The 24954-nt window shown below is 40.1% G+C and overlaps 1 protein-coding gene across 3 annotated transcripts in view; it reads right to left on the reverse strand.

The window, feature by feature from the left end:
- The window catches only part of LOC110997429 (ETS-like protein pointed), a 61044-nt gene that overhangs the window by 18841 nt on the left and 17249 nt on the right, over window positions 1-24954 (reverse strand). For 2 of the 3 annotated variants that reach the window (XM_022265580.2, XM_022265579.2), the window contains exon 4: window positions 362-478. In XM_022265580.2, the coding sequence (XP_022121272.1) occupies window positions 362-478 (117 nt within the window). Of the gene's footprint in view, window positions 1-361; window positions 479-3540; window positions 3840-24954 lie in introns of those variants that run through there. The other variant, XM_022265581.2, reaches the window with a different exon arrangement.

Genomic DNA, 24954 nt, shown 5'->3' on the forward strand with positions numbered 1-24954 from the left:
AGTTTGCCACTGGTCGGCAAAAATGACGATGTCATCAACAAATCTTAGGTGAGTTAGCCTCCTCCCATTTGTTCTGATTCCATTTGCTGGCCAATGTATGTCATCAAAAGTAAGCTGTAGTACCGCTTAAAAAGGTTTAGCGACAGAGGATCGCCTTGTCTTACTCCAAGATAAGTATGTACCATTAAACGGAAGTCCGCTGTAGATATTTTTTTTGGCTTTCTATATGGAGTTATGAGATATTGTATCAAAGCGTTGTCTATGAAAGCTACGTATGAAATCAAAGATGAAATCAATAGAATTGGCACGCTCCCGTATAGTCCTCCCTAAATTATGTTCAAATAGAAGAGTAATAACACACCTTTAGGTACCCCGAGGCGCAGCTGCTCCTTCTCCCAGGAGGCGAAGGTAGCCTTCAGCGCCTCGGCCATCTTCTTGTTGGTGCCCGGCGTCAGGGGTGGCACCTGCGACGGGATGTCTGCAACAGAAACGAGTGTTTAGCAATTACCTTACTTGCAATTTTCTGTATTCGTAGAAAATTGTTTATTATTACATACTTCGCTTAATAAAAAACCTAATACTCGCAGCTATCAAAGAGAAACGAAAACGATTAGTGAAAATAATGAACTCGGTATTTCAAAGTAGACAAACACTTAACACACAAATTTGAGTCGTCGCGGCGTGTGTCGTTTAATCAGACGACAAACTCATCAACAGAGATGATTATCGGACATTTAATTACTTCATCCACGGTATTTCTCTACAACAAATAATTATTTGATTTTTAATATAAATCAATGATAAAGCGGCGTTCTTGTGCCGGTTGGTACTTTGGTTCATTCATAAGAGCGTCTGGTTTGCGCGCGTGTGTGCGTGGGTGTGCGGCCGTGTGCGCTTGCACACCTGCCGACCAGTTCTGAGATGTAGAGATTTGTACTCTTCGAATCCCACGGTCGGTGCCCGCTCTCATCTAGGAGGATCGTTCTGATCAATTTAAATATGTTTCAAAGTATATTTTATAATCATCCCCGTAGTAATGAGGACGGTTCCAGACTACCAACTCACCGACTATCGGTTAAAAGGTTGGACGATTGTAAAACACGAGAAAGAGATTTCAGGTTCCTGGATAAAAGTTCCTCTGGTTAATTTATCAAAGGTTAAAGGCGTCATTATTATTTATGGAGTTGCCAGACTGGTTGTTTCAGTCGCACGTTTGTTTTATAGCATTCAAATGTGTATTATAAAAAAAATGTCAAAACAAGATTCACGATTCTTCCATTTCTTAAAGCGCATTACTTATAACAATTTAAATTTTCATTGAATGATACTATAATCTACAATTAGTCTATAAACGGAACTTAAGGGGAAGAGAAACATTCTAATTCCTATAAAAGATGACGTATTCGCACCGTGCAGCGCACACCTGGCAAATTAATTATGTAATTAATTAGATGTAGAGGAATTATCGCATGTAAACCATATAGTACATATATGCTATTGTTTGGTCACGTGCAAGCAACAATTTAGTTTCACTAACTGTCTGTGTTTTGTTTTTGATTTCAAAAGCTTCTTTCTAAAGAAAATTTGTATGTGAATGTTTGGACGTATAGAGACGCACATATTTTTTAACACAAATTTAAGTTGTAATTTCATCGTGAATATACAGCACTATTAATTTTAAAATGCAATGTTCTCGCATATAAAGCGTGTCAACATTTCCGTTTCCCTAATTATAGTAATGTGAACGGAGAGATTTGGGTTTAATTGTCGTATTTGTGATCGGACTCATTTCTGGTGGCATAAATGTAAAACTTCATGAAATATATGTGTATTTTGTAGAAGTTATTTTGCGAACACGCATCGCAGAAAATGACTTCTAAAGGAATCTTGGTCGTAATTTTTTTTCCCACTTTTCTGTAGCATTCAAATTCGAAGCTTTTTCTCTTTTGTACTGTACAATAACTTAGATTTTAAAGTAAATCAAATCAAGTTTAAAATTTAAATTATAATGGAAGCCAAAATTAGCAATTTTTTGTCAATGCACTATAATTGCTGAACGTTCATTGTTTTAGTATTGAATCGAATGCTAAATTGTGGTGCCACATCTGTGGTGTGGGCCGAATTGTGAATAGCGTAGATAACGGCACAATGGGCAGGAGATGCGGCCCGCTGCCCACCAAAATAATGCCCGCAACATTTAGCCTTCAAATGTGGATTGTACCTTCCAGTAGTTAACCGATTGAAACGTCTTGTTGATTGTAACGTCTCAGGTTACAACCCATGTCAAGCCCTACTGGAGGATCAGTCTGTTGAAGTGCGGCCCCATGCGGCTGCAACAGGTGTTGACGGAGGGTGGAACACTTCTTCAGTTGGTCACTTTGTCACGAGACACCTAAAACTTTAAATTTTCTCTTTTTTTTAATTTTGTCGAATGAATACCGCACGCCGCTTTTATTTTTATACATACAGTTTAATAAAGTAACCTCTTGAATGATTAATTTTAAATTGAGGAAAACATGAGTTTAAACCGAAGAAGAAACAACAGCTCTCGCCATTTTTGCCGAGCATTGTTTTCTGTTTGATCGTTGCATGACGCAAACGGCGCGTGCTCTGTTTTCAATTCTGAACGCGATTTTGTAGTAATTAACTATCGGTAGATATAGCCAAGTTTAGAACGATCATAAATGTAGGCGAGAGACCTCAGCTCAATGACAGAGGCGGCTCAGGCGCATCATCTCATTGAGCGCGCACCGGATGGGCCAATCAGCGGCGTGAATGGCCGCCCCCGCACTCCTCGACTCGCGGCAGCTAAACAATACATGGCGGAGCAAATCACATCTTCTCTAAATCGAAATACGATTCAACGACATTTCACCACAATTTACTACCGCACTCAACTGCACTTTTAAAACCTCATATTAGGGAAGCTTTGTAATAATAATAATCGTTCGTTAATACTGCGTCGGACATAGGTTTAAAATAAATTGCAAAGAATAAGGCGAATGTAATTAAGCATCAGAAAATAGCCCGTTTTACGCTATCCTGCAGTGTAAGTAAACAAACTCATATAATCACGGTCGTTGGCGAGGTGTTCGCTTTCAAGATCATCAGAGCAATACATCATAATTAGAGTAATGAGAGCGGCTTGCATAAACGAGCCCATTTGATAAGGAACTAACTTTACTTGGAGGTACATATATTTAAAAATGCTACTATTTATTAGCCTTTATCGTTAATGCGAGATAAATAAAACAAAACTCATATCATAAAGTGATGCGCGCCGCTGTATACAAAAACAATACGTTTTCTGTTTTCATATATTGCTCGGTCACGGCGGGTTAGCATCTGGGACAAGTGCAGGCGAAACCAAGAGCGTTGCGTCTGCTTGCGTCACCGGGTATAGTAAAGTATCATCACTTTGGATTTTCACAACCGGCACTGGTGTGTAGCTTTGTGCAATACCTATACTTACCTTCGGGCTCTATTATTTTAAGTACTCAATGTGCTCTATATAATGCTAACTCCGCTTGTTTCACTCACCTTTCGGCTTATTGAAAGCTTTCATCATGACTTTGATTCCCATGCCTGCGATGGTCGCCGTCGCCTCGAATGGGTCTGCCGCGGGTTCTTCTGTTTCGTTTGAGCACTATTCACAACGTTCTTTCAGAGTTTTATAACTAAATAAGATCCATAAATATCACACTGTTTCTACTAGAGCGACTCAAAGTCGGGGTAAACACTCCTCACTGTTTTTCATTTTGGCGAACGATCGCTTAGGTCACGGTTGAAAAGTTGTTGCTCCGCCGACTACTGTTCATTTCGCTGAGCGCCCGAATGACAACTAAAAGTACACGTTTCGTGAATTTTGCATTCGACTCCGCTCATGACACAGTTAACGTTCTATCTTTTTCGATTAGGTTCGTGAATGGTTGCTATTAAATAAAACCGGTTCGCGTCTAATAAAATAATTAAAAGATAAGCGATGCGTTAAGTCACAAGGCGACGCTCTGTACGGTATCGAGTGAGTGTATTCAAATTGCGAGCAGAATTCCCACAGGTGCGTGGTGCGATCCAGCACAGGCGCTTCCGGCCCCCATTTCCCCACCGTCATCCCCAACCCTCGCCGACCCCCGCCGCACTCGCGTTCTCACACGGCCCGCCGGCCCGGAACCGATTCTTTTGCTATGTTTTGTGGTTACGCTTAAAGTGTTCATACTTTCACTGACCGTTGCCTACTCGATGCAGAGTTTGGTGTGGATGCATGAGAGGTGGCATAGAAACCCAATAACTTAACTCTAATCAAAATCAATTTGTAGGCGATGCTTATTTTTAATCAAGCCATTGACAGCCACCATTCATCGCTGGATGATGAAAACACTTTGCATATTAAAAGGGCTTAATTCGAATCGGTTAAGTGGCTCTAAACGTATTAAACACCAGTTTAAATACTAATCATGGATGTGTAATGTAACAAATTGATAGTAATGATGCAGAAGACCATAATATAAGGGGTTCAAGGGTTAACGAGTAAACAACTCCATTACATTTTAATAACTGTCGAGGGTTAAATGTGGTGCATTGGAGAGATTTATTGTTTAACGATACTTCAAACCTTGCAGCAGCTTCTCACGACTATATTTATTTATATTTAATTGTTAAGAAATTATTATAGAATAAAATTAATGCGCGTTAAGATTCCAAATCGTCGTATTAATCACAAATTAATGTCGAAAACAACTTGCCTAATTTAAGATAACATGTTTGGTTTTACTATTCTATATGATATATATTAGAATAAATTATACTCAATATATGTTTTTTATTATTTTCACATTATACTTTGATATAATATTTGTTCTGCGGCTGTGCGGGATTTAAATGTCTAGTTCACTTGTCCTATATCGGAAAACAATAGTACAATGTTCGATGCATCACTTCATACTACAGTTGCACATAGAATATTCAATGGAAATGCATGCTAATGTATTTCAATTAAAAACACATACACATCCATACTCATTTCTATAGCAATAAAGACGTATTAAGTCAGCAAACAAAAAACATCGGCTGCCAGTTTCCTACAATATGTAATAGGTCACACGTCGCAGCAGGAGCTGTTTAAATGATTGATACAATTTGTAAGAATGACTTTGATTGAGGCCCTGCGTCGACACAATACCACCGAGATGGTCGTGTCAAGCACTCGGGGTCAGCTAACTCGATTGTCGCGCCCAATTTGTCCCCAGCGACCCCAAATTGGTTCTTCATTGCTTCGTATCGAATTGAGATTTATATAACATCATGAAAATATGATATTTTGGTAAATTCATTTATTCAGCCGGTTCGGAATAGCGACCAGCACATAAGGAGCAAGCCAAGAACCTTGGGCTAGTTTTTTTATCGTTTAAAGTTATTTACAATCCTTTTATTTAGTTATTCAACTAATACAAGAGAAACTTTACAAATTAGTTGACAGACTTTGAATTTGAATATTTAGATACAGTTAAAGTAAGTAGCTGGAGCTAGGTAATCCGATATTGTATAATAAGCTTTCCCAGAGAGCTTCTTTTTAAAATTTTCTTTAATTTGTTATATCACAAGTTTACCACATCACTTGTTAGTTTATTACAGGAGCGCACAGTTTGACCTATGAATGATTTATTATAACTTTATAGAGTCTAGTTGTGGGAACAGCGAGTTTGTTCTTATCTTTTTAGTGTATGATATTTTCATAGATATATTGGCACGGCATCGTTAGCATATTTTTTTGTATATTATCGCATTAAAGGGGCGTTAGATGTTAATTATTGCTTGCGGCCGTTCGTCAAAGCAAATAGCGAGCGCTGGGTGTCAATTGCAGTGCGGGATCAACTGGGGTCACGTCTATCTCATCTCCGACCCTCTTAATAGGAAAGTGGACACCCGCATAGTCACGCACACTAACAATGTTAACTCGGATTTGACGCGCGCTTTTCTCGTCAGAATTCGCTTTTGAAAACAAATCGCGTTCCCGTGGCTTTGTTTTGACGGTGCGTTCGCGAGATTTGCACGGTTTTGCGAGGTTTGCGCGTGCATCAACAAACATTGCGACAATGGATGCTTCGACGAAACGTTTGACGCGGGCGGATCATACAAATGTAGAACAATGCTTGTGTAACATTTTGGTGGCATGTTGACGCTCGAGCACATTGTACTCCATTGTTTGGACGCACCCGCCGCAGCTTTTGCCCAAATTATACATGCTCGTTGCTACATTCCTGGCCCGAGAGCCTCGCTACGTTGGCCGTTGCGAGCGGTCACAGACTAAATAATAATAGTCCTACAAGTGATTTGACCTCAGAGTGCTCAATTAAAACGTTAGAACGGTCGCACGGTGACATATGCCGTACATACAATTATGCAGATACATACATATATTGTTTACTAACGTTATCCTGAAATACGACGTGGTGCTTTGACCAATCTATATTGATTGTTTTTTATCAGAAAACAAAACTATTGTAATAATATTTAAAAGTTTCTTTATGAAATTTTCCAATTTGGTTGTGGCTAGAAACCATTCTTAGAAGCTAAATAAAAATGAGGAGATTCAAATTTGAGTCGAGAATGAACTCTCGGTCGGACATTTTGCTTTCATAAAGTGTAATGGTGTTGGCATTTAGTGATTTACAGTATATTTATTGTATTTGAAGTTGGGTAAACGAGATTAAAAGGCGTGTACAGCGAGGCGGAGTTGCGAGGCTGGCGAACGCCTCCCGCCGCCCACGCGCATGCGCCGCGCTAACCGCGGGAAAATTTACACTAAAGAAAACTTTTCACGACTTTTAATTTTGATAATCGAGGTGGGCGGCGTTTTGGCTCCCACAGCGGTCGTCGGATTCGCAAAATATCCTCGACGAATTTTTGACGAAACGCATTATTTCTTAGTTGGCAGTTAATTTTGTAAATACGCTTTGCCATCGAGGGTCAAACGGAATCTATAGGAACAACGACAATCCCCGACGAGGGCATCGTTGACAAGGTTAATTTGATATTCAAATGGGTATATTTTCAGAACATTTGTATGTTAATCGGAGAAGGAAAGGTGAAGTTCAGTGTCGCAGACGTGGGTCATAAAGGTACGCCGTCCCGTATTTTAAGTCTACAAAACAATACATATGTTAAATGTGTAATTATCGATTTTAGTATGGAGTTCGATTTGCATTTCAGGTGGGTTTTGCCGTCTTTTTGGAAACGCGTATTGCGCCTCAAATGCCAGTAGGTACATATTTCGATCTCGAGTGTCAGATTGCATTGCAAAATAAAAACATCCTTATTAACAAAAATATGACAAACGATAGGTCGTTAAGAGTAGTTTATAGGGCGGAGTCCCTGTGACATCAGCGGCTATTAACTGCGTGTAACGGGCCGCTAAAAATATTTCCTACGCACCTACTGCATCGCAGCAAATTTATTGACGCATTTGTGGAAAGATGGAACATGTGTTTGGCTTAATTATATTTTAATAGAATTACAAACCATTAACATTTAAACCAGCGAAAGCCTTTTGCGTTTGTTTGGATGAAAACAAGGTGAGCTCTAAAACTTAAAACGCCCAGCCACGCGATTTATAGTCTTTGGATACTTTCGTTAGTGTAAGATCTGACACGGCATCTGCACAGACAAGCGGCACCTGTAACTAGCGGCTTGGAGATGAGGATATAATGTATACGGTAGCTCTGCTTCAAGTAAAATTAGGTCACGACAAACAGTAGTAAGTACATACAATAAATATTACGCAATCACATAAAAACAGAAAAAGCGTTGCTAAGTTACGACGGAGTGAAAACATAGCGAAGTCCCCCAAATGGCTCCGACGATACTCTTATCTGTTTGCTATTGTTTAACATGCTTTTTTCATTCCCACGCTCGAACAGCGAGCTCGCCTGATAAGCCATACCTGTCTAGTACCTGACACGTCTTAAGGACCACGCATAATACGAGAGGCATTTCAACTGACGACCCACCGCTTTACATTTGTAATATAGGAATAAGTTTACAAGTTTTTTGTCGGAGGCACAAGTTATTTTTTACGAAACGTCATTTCAACGTTGTATTTATCTCGTGCGCACGCGAGGCGCATTGTTGAATTCAAACGGCATAAAACAAAGACGGTCGGGAGTCAAGTGCAAAATTCACGGGCGCACCGCGCGCACGGGCAGCGATATAATGCAGTGGGTACATGTACCGAATCCATTATCCAATGACGAACTGCAATTACCCATTTAATGTAATTTGGGCCATTACAATGTCCATTGCGGGTTCTCGTACATTCGCCGTGTCACTCACTCGAAAGCACCGATTAGCGAAATCACAACCGGGAGACGGCTCTCTTTTCGCGGCAGGTCGGATTCGGGATAGGTCATTTCACTCGTCCGATGTACGTCCGGATTCACCTTCTCTACGACAGCGATAGGGTGTGGGGGCGCGCGCGCGCGTCTACGGCCGGTGAGCGACTACCGCTCCGGCGCCGGCGGAGGGGCGACGCGAAGCTCACTCCCAGTTCGACTTACGAAAATTACCAATTGCGATTCTTCACTAATTCCACTGTTATTCGTTTTGAGTTAAACACCGGCACACCCCGAACGCGACGCGACCGACTCGCAGAAGGATTTTTGTTCCGGACACCGAGTGACTTTTTTCGAGAGGAGCTTCCGATAATAAGCTCCGGTGCGGTGTCACGCATCCGGCGGCACCTGCTCGCACTCGAGAGGAAACTGCGCGTTAGAAGGAGATGAAGTGATCGACGAGAGCGCAGACCGGATGGCGGACTCGGTTATGAATGAATGCCGCGTCCCTTTCTGGCGCGTAGGCTCGTCCCGCTCTCGCACAGGTTGTCGCCGCGCCCGCGGAGGAAGTGAAAGGGACGAGAGGCGGCGTAGTAAATATTGCGCGTCGTGAGCCCGCCGGGACTATCTCTATGGCTCACTCGTTATCTTCTTTGACGAAAATCATTCATCTCTCATTGATGGGGTCGTCCGCGGATATGTATGGAATTAGCCCAACACTAGTTCCAAAAGGACTCTGACGTTTACCTTATCACTGCCAATAATGAATATACAAAAAACAAAGGATGCTCGTTTAGGTGCGGCATAAGTGCGTGACGTCAGCCGCAGCTCTACGCTGGCGGAGGCGAGGGTCGCATTGTTCACGATAGGCGAGGCGCGCCAGCAGCGAAGCATAGCGTCCTAGAATATGCGCGTGGATCAGCGCTTTGTTGTACTAACACGAGACCTCACTCGGACCCAGAGACTCAATGCGTCCGTTGTGTTTTCCAAAACACTGTTGTGTGGCCCTCAGCTGCGGCAAAGTTGAACCTTGTGCACGTCAAAGTCAGCGCTCGTCACCAATTGAGAACAAACGTAGAAAGTTGTAAGCTCATTACGAGTCCTGTCCGGTCCGATTGGCCAATGAGCTTAGGACTTTGTAACGCAACAATTGACTTTCACTGAGACAAACAGAGGATGTGGCCCGTATTGTCATCAGCGGTCTCGGTACACCATTGGGTCAACGCTGCATTGTCTCACATTTACAAAAATGATTATTCAAAGCATGCATTTATAACAAATAGTTGTACATTGCAGCGACGGAGTTCTCGGGCCCTAACTATTGTAGGCTATTTTTACTGCATAAATTTGGTAAAAGGAATAGCTAAAATCATTAAAATATGTGGAGATTAAAGCATAAAGACAATGAGAGAGAAACAAAGAGCGAATCAGTACAGTGAAAACATATGATCACAAATCAAACGGATCCCGGTGAGGCTTGCTGTGCGCCAGGTGCTCATGTGCGCACGCGGGGAGTCCCTCCTCCCCCTCGCGCCACCCTCACCCAGATGACACAACATATAGAGAACTCCTTGAAATACAAATAATACGATTTGTTGGTAATAGACATCTTGTTAAAACTAGTCGCTCCCCAGTTGCCCACTTAAGGTTGGCTGTCTGTATAATAGTTGCCTGCTGACCAGTACTCAGTATACGATCTAGGTTCTAAGATAGAATATACTAGATATTAATTAATTCAATGAGACTTAACCGACACTTTGGCTCCCCTTTATACATTACACTTTAACTGTAATAAGACGCACAATTCTCGAAAACTGTGCGATCAGAAACCGCAAAGATAGCGGCTGATAAGGATATAGATTGCATATCTGTAGCATACGTCAAAGTATCCAAAGAATGCTTTTAAATGGTGCTCTTTACATCCATAATTGTTCATGTATACAGTCCACAAAGAAAATTATCACCAGGTAGCGAGCCTATACAATGACTCCTTCCGGTTCAATCTACATTTTGTAACGGAGGAAAATAAACTCTGCGCCTTAGAGAATTGGAGCTGATATCGAACAGTGAATAGATGCTCGGGATGTGTAGCATCGATTCTCATATTGTCAAGACATACTGAACTTTATCTACTAGAGATTAAAGTTATAATCTAAAGCGGAAGGTTAGGTTGGGATGCAGGCTTACCTAGCATCCGGTGCACGGCAGTGTAACGCGATGCCGTGGGGAAGTGCAGACAATTTTAGGCCTGACTTACGGCTTGCGAGTGAATTTATGATTTTGTCAAATACCGTATTAAATACACTACGAGTAAGTATATATATATACATATATATCTTGTTAACATTTTAAGACAAGTAATAAAGTGAGATATCATTTTGTATATTTATTTTGCTAATTGTAACTGTGCGGCAAGGCAGTAGGAAAGTGGTCACCACGCGCTTTCTATTTAGGATGAGTATATTTAGAACGAGTAGTGCTTGTAATGTTATGAATAATACTATCTAATAATAGTAATAAACCTTTCATTAGCCGGGACTGTGGTTCGCATTCGGGAGCCGTTGAAATCAATGAAAAGAACTACTCCATTCTGAGCACGGGTACCATTCGCAAAGCATCATTATTCCTGCCGCCGCAGTCTAGACTTGAATTACGGACAGCAAATGTCGAACGGAACTATAAAAAGTTGAGTAAAAGGCGTCGAAAGAAGGCAGCGAATTTAAGCCAAACCAGTTTAATGAGGGTCGTATTTAAATACGAAAATAAAGTTCCCACGGCGCGCGCGGGAACCGAAGGCTCTGCGATGTCGCCGTCGCCGTCGCCCGTGAGACGCCTCCTTGCCGGCCTTTCACCGACGTAACCTGGTCCCCGAGTGTTCACAGATTCCTTGAGAGCTGCGAGAGCTTGAATGCGATGACCGATCCATTTAAATCAGTTTGCGGAGAAGGTGATCAAACAGGTCCGTGAAATAATTCCAATGAATATCATGTTTTGCGATTCGATCGCGGACAAGTTTCGTGGTAGGCCAGTAGCGTGAGAATATTTTTAAGTTTATCGAGCTCGCTTTTATTTCCCAATGCGACACTCGCGTTATCAATATTAATTTGGCAAACAAATTAACGACAAAGAAACAGAACAGGTTTTATACATTCAGGTGATTGCGTGCTTGCTCTTTTTGAAAGTTTGTATTGTGTTTTCATTTTCCTCTACCCTCGTTGGAAAAGTTTTCTTAAGGTTTATGAAATATTTGAGAAGTTTAAGGCGAGCCGGGATCTTTTGTCGCCGCTTTCGATAATGTCAACATGACCTTGCTCAGCGGAACTTGTGACACCTCTATTTGTACACTTTTACGAAGGCATTTTAAGTAAATCACCACGTTCCATATTTGTCTCATCTTTCTAGGATTTTAACGCCTCGTTTTAGCTTTGTTTTTAAATAGTATTTCAAATATTGAATGAGGTTGTAACTGACCTTCAGTGAATACTCCTTATTTAAGATCGTTATCTTTTAATTATTCCGCGACCGGAGATAATACTTATGAAACAGTCACCTGCATCTAATCTAACACATTAATTGAAACCAAACTGATTCACAGACCGTGTAATTTGAATTAATATTATACAAAATCGGTTTCCGGTTACGCAACGGATGGTAAAGAAACGCCATATTTACAAGTGTTTATTTTAACATGTAAGTTGGTTCATTAAGTGCTGGCATCAATGGTGCTGGCCGGCGTGCGGGGGCCGGAGGGGGACTGGTTTGATGAATGAACCTTGTAGGTCTGCTTTCGTCGCTACATCCAAGGAGAAATTACTAGAACTAGTTAAATGTAATTTCATTCATTACCAACTACGATTCTTGTTTAGTCATACGTCATCCTACAACGGAAGACGATTTCCACGTGAAAAATATTTTATGTATATACACACACACACACACACACACACACACACTGTTATAATATTAACACACTTTAACGACATACGTGAAACATTAATAAAGTTTATATAAAAAAAGGCTTTGTGCACTGAGTTATGAGATGAGATGATCACGTGTGCATTGATTCATGTCGGTAAACGAGTAATGCAGCAGCCAAGTATCGCCCAGGTTTACTTACACTGTTTGTTGTGCCAACAAAGAGGCATAAATGGTAAGGTGATTCAGAATCCCATTACGGGCTCGCATCGACTGAGCACTATATTTCATTTAGGTTACAGTTTCCAATGCTGGCTAATGAAATCAAAGTACCAGGTCTCCATGAGCTTTCAGAGGCACTTTTAAATAAAATAAAAGTTAATCGCTTTTTGAACCTGAGGTCAGATCATCGGACCGGTCTCGAAGTGGGCTGTCGTAACAGTCGTAATCTCCGGCGAGTAGTAGCGCCTTCGTGAGAACAAAACAACAATTTTATTAACTCCACAATTTATTCAAGGCATAACGACTCATTAACGCTCTCCTTTCTGCCTTTATTATGTTATCTGTGGGTTTTCATCGCTCTTGACAAATATTGTATAAAAAATGTGTTCGTAATAAATAGCTCTGCGGTTCGGCTCTTGTGAATAAATTAGTAATGGCCTTGTTTATATCAGACGTGAGAACGTTTTTTGTCTAAGAAGGCGATCATTTTATAGAATCGATTTGCATTTTTGGGTAAGTTATTTTTTTTACTTTCTGACATGGATCGAATGAAGATAAGGACAAAGTCGATTTGAACCGAGCTCCATGTGAGCGGTAAAAGGCTGCATTACAATTAATCAGTAACGACATTCGTCAAAAAACAGAAGTTGAAGCCTGCGGCGGCATTGGGAGTTAAATTGTGCAATTTGGCAAAAGTCATACGAGCACTCAAAGCGAATGCGAGGCAAAAAGTCAAGACGTGTGAAAATGCATTGGTTTGGTAATACCCCCGAGCAATGTTGGCCATGCCCATCGATCGGAGCCCCTTTAACGGCTTGCAAAGCTTAATAATACTTTTTTTGTCGCTCGTTCATTAACATAAGTCCGAACCGACAAATACCTTTAAGCAAAAATCAGTTTAATTTGTCGGCTCAATCTTTATGGAATAGTTTCCTTTTTCACCGTGTATCTTTGATCATATATAAAAAGTAGATATGTAACAATATGGGCTTCCGAGTGTATGCGAATGAGAGAAGCCGTAACACAAGATCGAAGCGAGGCCCGTTAAGGCAGGAAATGTCCGGCTAAAAAACCAGATAGTCGACATCTCCATAAGACACAGGAATATCGACTTCCGCTAATTATTTACGATATATTGCGTAACGGTGAAACGACGGGATGGAACTGAGAAAAACACCACACCACGTCTTGTCTCACTCTAGATTTAACTTTACGATGCATTCATAAAGTTGGTTTTAGGCCAGCCGATCCTACATGTTACAGCGAGTTTGAACCATCTCGATATGAACGCTCGATCGATACAATATTTTGATCGGATTTTTCGTTCTATAACTAATCACTTAGAAGCCAAATTACAGTATACGCGACAGGTCCAAGGCAAAAAGGGCCCGTGTACACCGGTGAGTAATTATACCGAAGCAGGAACCAGGAAGAGCGTCGTACTATCTCAACAGTTAGCCGGAAGTCGCTCGATCTGTGAGTTCATTCATAAATGAGTTTGTCAGAGCGACAACGCCACGTATTCCCTTCATCTTTTAAACAAAAATGGACCCTTTTCTCCTACAAATAAAATCCAAATTATTATGATAGCGACGCAGTTATAATTACGCTCGAATTAAACGAAGCATTTAATTGAGTAGAAATGGGAATAAACATCATATCTGCTGTTACCAGCTAGACGACACAAATACATTCAAGTTGATCTGGCCAAGAACAAAACGATCATACACTTTTAATTGTTCAGGTGCGTATAACTTCTGCATGCCGTGTATTTTTTTATGTACTGCATATGTGAAATATGTAGTACATAAAAAAAGGTAAAACTTGAATTGACTAAAATAGGAAATAACGGAAACGACGAGAGCTGGTTGTAATTAGTGCGGTCCTCGCAGACGCCGGGGCGACACGGGTCAAAGAGCGTTTCTGATTGTCCTAATCGAGTTAAGGCGAGGACAACTAAACAAAAAGAGTAGCACAATTAAAGGGTGCGTGGGCGCAGGATGCTCCAACTAGCCCACTAAGCGACCAAATTCAATTATGCACGCTCTCATTTAAGCAAACAGTGTGTGGTAAACGGTTATATTTATCTAGGACCCTTTCCATATGAATGGGGTTTTGTAGGTTTTAGATGTGTTTAATTATTGATTTCATCCAAACATTATTTACGGTGTTTATAACGAACAAATGGTGGAACACTGATCCGCTGAGAATAGAAAACTAATTGTAAATATCATACCGTAAATAGGTAGCCGTTTCACAAACAAGTCTGAAAGGAAACGAATCTATTTCTTTGCCCGTGTTTGTCATTAATTACATATTTTGAATTTATTCGTTCGCATTCACCCGTCAAAATTACATTCATTTATTTCCATGCAGATGAAGAAAAAGTCAGGAGTGAGGCGATTGAACTGGCTTCGACAGCCGATAACATCTCGTCCGCGGAACGGCTCCAGGGACAGGAAGCGGCCGCCGGATGTGCGTATCTAGCCGCAGACTCTATCTCATTCATTTACTGCTTTGTCATATTCCACTCTTTCGTTTAACGGTCCTCCGTCCCTCTTCAACCCGTGCCACGAGATACTGTATCTATCCCGCTCCTCGGTACTATTCCGATAGCGATTGCGTAATGAGGTAGTCGAATTTAATTTAATATTTTCCGACCGTTATAAATTATTACGTCGTCTGAGGTTACCGCTCGCTTATTATAAAAGTTGGCCGTATTTTTTTATTTATTGCTTTCGCGTCGCGCGAGTCGGTGAGTGCGATAAGTTCCTCAATTTCGTACTCGTTCAATTGCCGCGGAAGGGCCCCGCACAGAACGCGAGAACGCGGCTAGAAATCATCTCTGCGGCCGCATCCGGTCACTCTGCTACTAGCGTTTTAATTATTAATGAAACTGCCCGTGCGGGAAAGGCGCACCGCGCCCGGCTTAGCTTCCGCTCACGATGCTGAGCTTCATTCATAAAATCAAACACTCATTCATAAACACGCAACTCCTCACGCCGCCCAAACGAAATTGAGTCTTATCTCATCCCGAGAAGGTGCATTATCAATCATCAGAATGGGCTTTTATTTTTCGTTCCTTTAGTTAGCTCGAGTATGGAGTCGACTCGAAATAGACATTGAAAAAAGATGTAACTAATAGAAGGCCTAGGCGAAAGTGGTCGTTCGGGCCGAAGCGGAAAGCCGCTTTCCGTCTGAGGAAGCTTCACCCGTTGTGTCACATTGCAGCGACTATATTCTCGGTTGATTTACTCGATTCTAGTGAATGGTATGCGTTTTGTGGTTGTTGAGGTGCGAAGAACTCGTAATGAATGAGTGGCCACTATCTCCTCGCTAATCGTCTCAAGCTGGCCACGATCCCACCGGATAAATACTATGCTGTATATACTTACTTTATGCTAAAATAGCAGCACATACAAGAACAATCCGCATCTCAAGTAACTGAATAGGTACACTTTTTAGTGTTATTTCTTTCATCTCAATTGACCACTAAGTTGAACGAAGTTACGAAAGGCCTCACATGGAAAGAAATACGAGCATCGAGCTCTTTGCATTAAAAATTTCGTGAAGATTTTTGGCACAAACAAAAAAGGTTCGGTGCCACACTGTCTGCAGCCACAAAAGGAGCATCTTTTTACAAATCGTACCTTACAAAGCTCCAAAGGTGAACCTGCTCGGGACGAAAACCACCTTTATGATAACGATGTTTCCGTCTAATTTCACCTTTAGTTATTCTGCCATAATGAGCAGTTTTTGTAATTCGTCCGACTTTTGAGTTTTACCGGATATAGTTCGATTGTCCTCGAAGGGTTTTACAAAAAGCACACTTTGCGATTATGCACGAGCGATTTGTTCTGTCATTTGATACCCTGAGCGTACCCTGCCGATTATTGTATCATCTTTCAATTATGAATGTAGTCTATCGACTTTGTATTGTGTTCATTGTTGAGCCTGTTATCATATTCTATTCGGATTACCTTCGTGTAACGTGTAGCTTTCAAATAAACAACGTGTTCGTTCTCTTATGCCCTAAACAACACAGTCATCTCTATATTAGAGCCGTTCTTATGTTGAAAATGAATAAACTATGAAAACCAAATAGAGATTTGACATCTACAACAATTACAACATGTAACTACATATTTAAAAAAGGGCTAAAAAACAATAGTTTGCAACTGTGTATATGTTTTTGGTGAAAGAAGATGAATATGAATGCTATAACGATCCTAATAACAAAGATGACAAGCTTGAGACGTGTCAAATGAAATGATCGCGATATCTCACTCGATGAGACCAACAAATCAACACATCATGTTTTGGAAATATTTTGGCGGGAGAGCGCCCGCTTTCGAGAAATGATCCATCATAAGGCGCGAGGTGATTTTTCACGGGTTTTGTTTTTCCAATACACTAAATAACCGGGTTAATTTTAGCCCGCGATATGACAAAAATAAACGATGTGCTGACAGCCGGCCTCTCTTACCTGTTCTGTTGATTCTATTGCGCCGTGTGCCATTACGAATTCATGTCTGTAATTTGTATCACCTACTTTGCCGTCAAAGGTTAATCTTAGCTTTGATCTTTTTCGACTTTAAAAAGTTTTGTTTTGTCAGAGAAAACAAAACTTTTAGCCATAACTTATATATTCTTTTATCTATAACTTGTACCGCTATTGAAAAATGTGACTTCATTTATTTTGATATTTTTACCTTATACGGATAGGTTATCAAATCGCAATTAATTATTAATACTGTTATCTCAAATTTAGACTGCACTGAACTAAAAACTCAAGTTTTTGTGAGTTGTTTTTTAATTGAAAAGGAAACGTAAATTAAAAAAGCACTTTAATATTAATTTATTAAATGTTGAAATGTATCTGCACTAATAAAACAACTTCACTGAGATTAATCATACACAAAAAATAACCTCTTGGATTTCCGTTTTATTCAAACGTTAAATTCAATAATATTCAATAGCTTTTTATTGTTAAAACGGAATTCGGGCGAATTCAAATTTGAAAAAAAAAATCATTGATTGCAACACTTTCCTTGTTTCGATGTTAATATGTTTAGAAATTATCATAGTAAATTTTGTATGAACTTTGAAATTATTGGGACATAATTATCATATATTTGCGCGACTTCAAATAGTTGAGGCAAAAGTTGAATGTGTGAGGCTTAGATGACTTGTTGGGCGAGTCTGTTATGAATGAATCCGACCGGTTTACCATTACATGAAAAACCAGAACCCTGCTAAAACTAATTTAACCATTGAGCATACCCATTCACAATAAGAAGTCAACAAATCTTGTCCTCGTATTACAAATTAAAGAATATTTTTCATGAGTCTAGAGCAGGAAAAAACAAAAAAGTGTCTCGCAGTGTGCTTAGTTTATTTTACGGCAACTTTAGAAAGTCGAGTGTCTAGTCACGTGCAAGCTGTTAGGTTCAGGTTCTCGTTGATGTCTCAAAGTTGGCACTAAGACCTCATATATGGCGATAAGAATTTTGCTATTCTCAGGCTGCTACGGGAGGATGTAAGTCTGCTGGTACGTAACCGGAAATTACGTACGAACCACAAAACATCCTGCATCAGACATGCATAATTTGGCATTTGACTTCGGATGACGCATTAACTAGACACATTATGAATATCTATATGTCATAATAGATTGTATTAATTCACAAAAATATAATTCAAATACGTACTAGTTTTATTAAATATTTTATTCGTTACATAAAATAAAGGTAACTCAAAAGAAGTAGATTCGTCACCCTTCACCCGTCAATCCGTTATAGATAAGGGGAGAGAGACAAGTAACTGTCTTCTTTTTTTAATTCAGGAAGAGGCGTGGTCATCCGGAGTCTTTCGCTGGTAATTGAAATTTGATACTGATGTCTTTCTATCAAAACTGGTTCTATATACTCACGGAGGACGTGTTCAGACATCAGGGGATGAGTGAAAGGGTGCATAACAGTAAATATCTAACCTCGGCCGAGAGCAATTTACATAATTATCCTCAGATATGTTTTGTTCGTGTTTAAATATTAGCAAAATGTGTGTGTTATTTCACTAGTTAAATTACTAATTATTACGTTTGCAGGCAATAGGCTTTTATTATTTAAGATGCCAAATTACTGCCAAACAGCTGAACGTATTATACATATTATAGTCTAGTCATTCCAGTCTGCTAATTTGTTATCTTTCATCGGCTATTAATTTGGATGCAAGTTTGTAAACACTTCACACGCCTATTTGCCATCGTGACGAGTGTCTGAGCTTCCGACCGTTTGGAAATTAAGCTGTTTCCTAATTAAAAACTATTAAAAATCGAGCGTCACCCGCTTCCGTATTTATTTGTGGTTAACCCTTCAACGGTCGTCAAAGGAGTTTCGCTCGAAGACATTTTTCAAAGCGGAGCCGATCGCCGACGGCTCTAATGAGATGTTGCCACGGGCTATTTTCAGATGTAAATACCCGACACCCCAACGAAAAGATTAATTCCCTTTAAGAGGGGCAAATGACAATTTCACTTGATGAGATCCGACCGAGAGATCAAATTGTAACTGGAAAGGTTGACGCTATGAACGAGTTTTCTTGAGTGATCAGCAAATGGAGCATGCGATATGGACGTTCGCTTAAAACGAGCATTTGACATGCTCCAGTGGTCACAGCATGATCTGTGTAACAGACTGGAACCGTCATATGAACTCAACCTATCCGTGACATATGACACAAACATATTTTTTTAAATTCAATATATAATAAAATAAATTTGTGTAAACTTTTAATAATTGAATAAAATTACATATTTAAGCAAGGTGACAGCGCGTCAAAAATAATTTCCCACGAGTGTCAATCGCTGACAGTCCGAACGAGACCGGTATAATTAATTAAATACAATATTATTAAACTGTCCATTAAGAAACATAACGGAAAGAATGTTTTGAAAGGTTCTCGCGCTTCGAAGATTTATTTTATTTCTTAAGTTTGAATGCTCAGAATTAGCAAAGAAAAAAAATGTTTCGATTCAAGAGTACGCCCAATTACACCACTTTTTGTGCTCCAGCTCATCTCCTATCGCCATCAACGACGAGTCGATAACCGAACACGACTTGAAGTCGAAAACGGAGCATCGAAGTATGGCCACGTATAAATAACGACACTACGAGCAGTTTAGTGACAGCAGGGCTTGCATCGTCGTCGGTATCAAACCCTTTCAAACGCCCGATGCAGTGACGCGGCGTGGCGGTGGTGAGGCGGTGGTGTTGCGGCAGGAAACTGTCACCAAAGCACTAATTTAAGTGGCCGCGAGCCGTGGGCTTATCGCGACCAGTTTCGCACACCGTGGGAATTACACCTACATTTGCAACATTATTTATAGGGTTATGCATCGAGCTCGCGGGCGCCAGTAACGTTTCATACTTTCACCTTTACTGACATAAATCTGTGTTTCCTTTCGGCGGAAGACCTACCTCTTTGTAATCACACAATCGTTTCATAGCTGCCACTTTCGCAATAATTTTTTTTTCATTGTATCATTGCAAATTGAGTCAATTAGAAAAATCGTTAAATGTCGCCGACTATAAAATACTAAATAAATAGTAATAAAGACATTGGCCTACATCCAGGTATAAAACCGAAAAAGATGTTCCTGGTAGCCCTGCGACACGACGGTGGCAGCATCCCATTCATAGTTGAATGAGGTATGTTAAATTAATCGGTCATATGTGTTTGTGGCACACACACGAGCGCATTATAAAAACTACTGACAGTCCGACATCGAAACTACTTACGAATAAATTGCTGGTACCGATTCGAATTACTGATTAAATAATAACTCCTTTGTCTCGACGCTGTAATCGAAAAAGATCTTTAAAATGCCTCTAGTGTTTTGTCTAAGTGTTTCATTCAGGGTTTAAATAAAATAAAAAGCTTCCTTAGCTGCGTCGATTGCCGAATATCAAAAATAGAGTCCTTTATGGTTGTAATAGATCTATTTTTGTATAAATTAATGGAGGAGAGACACAGTCGTAAAACTCTTTCATAAAGAAAAACAGTTTGAAGAATGTGTGTTTTCGAAAGCGACACTGTGTCTTGGTTAAACGCAAATAAATTTTGAGTGCATTACGCACGGCGAGTGATGAATTACGTCCTCCCTCAACCCTTTTAGCCGCTGCTTGCATCGCTTGTGTTTAGATCGAAGGCACGGCGACGTTTATTTGATTGCATTATTTATTTATTTAGCAACTTAATTGTTTCACCGATATTAGGCCAAATGAAATGTGGCGATTATTAGAATACAACTACGAATACCTAACACAGTGGCGTACACTTTAGTCGCGGCACTTAACGAATCGGTTGCTTCGATTTAATTACACTATTAATTGCGGGATCCAAACTTTATTGAAGACGGTAGCCGAGCCAATTACAAGTTTAAAGAAATCTGGCTGTATCGAATCATCAACTAATTGGTCGCAAGTGGTGATACGATAAATAAATTATATTAATAGAAATTGCGTAACAGGAAAAAGGACCAGATAGATACCGTTCTCCAATAGGTGATGATAAGTAGAGTAATGAAAAGTGAAAAGAAAAGGCGACCCTTGGACTTTAGGCTGATAAGCCAAGCGAAGAAGTTCAACGCGCTTTGTCCCTCGGGGTGACCGGTGAGGTTGCACCTTGCGCATCGCCCGCAGTGATCTTGTAAATCTCGACCAGTGCAATGCTCTTTAAATCGTGAGACGGCGCCGGCGCAATGGGAGGAGGCTGCTTCGAAACACCTGCCGCCCAAGTACTGTGAACCAGTATCTAGTATAGACAAAACTACACTTACATACTGCTTTCTTATAGGAATACAAACGCTCTGCCTTTACAACAGAGTCCCTTATAGATATTTGGCGTCAGGGCAAGATAATCTCAAACCTACTTGAACTCTCTGCACCTAAGGTAGGTTCAATATACTTACTGCTACTACACTAATGAGTTGATTAACTAATCTAAATAAATACCTATACAAAATGATAATTACAATTGCTATATATATTCTCTCACATAAAAAAAGAAAGTTAGCCAGCCCAATTAGAAATAATAGCGCTGAAATTTGTTTATCGTTAGATTACGAGGTAACCACAGGTGTAAAGTAATAAAGTTACGTGCTCAACCCAAATACACAGAGAAAGTTCAAGCTCACATCAAATAAGAAAACAAAAAGACTGGTAGCCATCACTCGGGGCAAATAAAAAAACAAAACGAACAAATGATAGGTACGGCTCAATCAGAGGCCAACTAGCCGCGTCGTGTCGATCTCGGCTGCGATCTTAGCGATCTCAGAGATACCACGAAGATTCTGTACGGATTTCGAAGTCTGTCTTACGAGGCGGTAAGCTTACAATAAGACATTTAATATGTAGCCTTATCAGAAAATAATGGCATAGATCTTCTAATAGTGAATGAGTTAGTAAACATAGAATTCGTAGAAAAGCTAAAAGTTATAGAAATGGGCGTTATCAGTTTTGTTCCGATTCTTTTCTCAGAAAAAAGAACACTTCGATTAGGTTGGCGTATCGAACCTCAGACCTCGTGTTCTACGAAGGCAATGAGTCGCGTGCGACGTGTTTGATGTGCGCCGACAAAGAGGCCGCGGCTATCTTTCCAGGGCCGAGGCCGTTTTTGTACCAACGATGTGACAATAATGCTTTTGCACTCGTAAACTCTGCGTCTAATATCCACAAACCTTTAAGAAAACACGAAGAGTAAACTTGTTCAATCAGATAAGCGTTCAAGCAATTAATGCGAGTACTTTTGAAAAAAAATTGGCATTGGTAAGTTATTTATGTTATTGAAACATTATTAGTTCGCACGAAAAATGCGTGTTTACAAGCATAATGGGTGCTCATACATAAATCGGCGTGCAAGGTCACGCTGTGGCAATTCTCCTCGAGTACCTTTCCGCTCCAAAAACTTCGGCGGCGGTTATGCAAGCCTTCGGAGTTCGCTCATCACACGATCCCAGGTTTTCACGTTCGTTTTCATTTATATCAAATGTACCCTTTTCTCGCCGCAGACCCATGACTTGGAGAAATAAGTAGGTACGTAAAAATCATAAAGCATAAAATATGACAAGTTTCCGGAAACGCTGACAGCGCGAGGTAGCCGGACGTGCGGCCGCGCAAGTGGGTCAGTTTATTTCTGTTTTGGCGGGAACCTGGCCGGAAACGGCGCCATTGTGGATGTGCCGGGAACCCCGGAAAAACACTCTGCGGATTTCTAGCTAATGAAATACAAGACTGCAGCGCCGACGGTAGCGAAGCGTGTGACGCCGAAAACCGCTTTTTCTCGGTAAGTAAAACTAGTCAGCTCCAAGCTAAATCCGGGCGTTCCCGAAACTGACTTCGTAATCGCTTTCCTTAATGTGGGCAGGATATCGCAGTAATCGATTAGAGTCTTAACGGAGCTTCGATTTTCGTGTGAAATTAAAAGCGTTGTTTACAACATGTGGGTCGGGTTTGGGGTCCCGTGGTCTCGGTCCGATGCGGGCGTTTGCAATAAAGCGTCTCGCAAACGGCTCGAAAGGACTCTCAATTAGAATTAATTAAAGACAATTCAGCAATCCTACAAAATAAATGGTCACTTGACGATAAACGAGATTTATTAATCGCTTAAGTGATTTAATTTTTATTCATTTTAATCATTTCAACTTTGACGCAACTCGAACTCTGAAAGCTGCAGGTGCTTTTTGTTCCCACATTATCGCCTTCGCGAACCGGTGATAACACGAGTTTGATAGTTTTATGTTAACGACACACATACGTGACTTTGCCAGACGAGCTTAACCGTGAACATTTACATAATTAGGTATACGTCATAAGCAGATATTGCCTCTTTGCTGATTGACTTTGCTTGTATTCATTTATTTGGTACGTTCACGATTAATAATAAATATTTCTACATTGTCAAAATGGATGCAGAACACAGTCAAGGATTGCGCTCGTTCATTTCGCTACTTAGGATTACTAGTTAAGTTTGTCAAATCCGAAAGAAATATACTATTTCCGTACTTAATTGTTAGCAACACCTAACACAGGGCCGGGATTGAGTTTACACCTGCACGGGCCTCTCCGTAAAGATGTTTAAAAGTTTCAAAATATTAAGAAATACGCTTATACCTATCCATAGCCATGACCATCTGGATCTTTAAATGATAACGCTATCTGTGAGCTATTATTCTGATTGTGCAAGCAAGCAAATAGTTGTGAATCAATAGCAATCTCATGCGATTAGCAGATTCAACACTAATCAATTATCACTTTTCAGTGAGATGTTTGCTTCTCTACTTTGTTCGAACATTTATAAGTCGAGGGTGGCAGGACAATTTTTTTTTGGTTTTTAATATGTTGAATTTGTCTCCGAGCCGAATAGCAAAATCACAAAAAAAAACATGAATGCAAAATATTCATGGGTCTCATAACTGTCAAACATTCAATGTTCATCTCGTCGAAAGTGTAACAACTCTTGCCTCAAATTAAAAAAGGTTTCGAAATACAAGATTTATTCGCAATATGCGGATAATAGTGTATTTTAGATTAAGTAATGTAGAATAATGCCAGTGAACACCAGTCAGTTAAAGATTTTGAATTGGTTCACTCCAGTAATAAACAAAATGCTTTTTATTGAAGTCATGGTTCTGAAAATTTTACGAATTGTTCTAATTCAAATTCAAACCCAAATTGCGCACTACATATTTGAATAGTCTAATTACTGTCACCTAGTCCTGTCCTATCAGTCACTTAGTTTACAATATAGATTTAGGAAAAACAATAAATGGTATTTGTTATTTCAATGAGAATTTTTGTAAATTCTGAAACAAAAACTAGTGAAACGAATGTTGAATAATCGATAGTCAATTATAAGACAGTTACTTCCGATCATTGTTAAGTGCGAAACACCTATTTCTGTACATCCAAAAGCCTAGTTTGAGACGAGAGCAAAATGTGCATTCTAGACGAACCATCTCATACTGTTAATAACGGTAATAATGGCGTATATTTTGGCGCAAAAAAACTATCGAAATGAGTACACATGAGTATATCTATGTATATATGTAGACAAGCTATAAGACTCCTATCATTAAGTGTTAATTAATTTGAGTTGCAGTTAACGCCGGGCCGTACCGCCGGAGGCTGTTTACTGCATTTCATTACTTTGAAACTGCTAGATGGGCTATAGATTTCCTTTGACGGGGCTGGAACTTTCTCATGCTAAATGCAGGCGTTCATAATGCGAACATTAAGTATTATTTTCTATGGCTACTCAATCCCTTACCCCTATATATGTATATTTTTTACTAATCAGAGACAACAGTACGTCCTATTAACCACATAATAGTGATTGTCGGAAGGCAAGTAAAGTTTGGGTCTTTTTAATAACACCGCTAATTACATTTCGGGAGGCTTTAAAAGTTAAAAGGCTGTGCGTTGGTCGAGGC

The sequence above is a fragment of the Pieris rapae genome, chromosome 1 (assembly GCF_905147795.1).
Source record: "Pieris rapae chromosome 1, ilPieRapa1.1, whole genome shotgun sequence".
Classification (NCBI taxonomy): domain Eukaryota; kingdom Metazoa; phylum Arthropoda; class Insecta; order Lepidoptera; family Pieridae; genus Pieris; species Pieris rapae.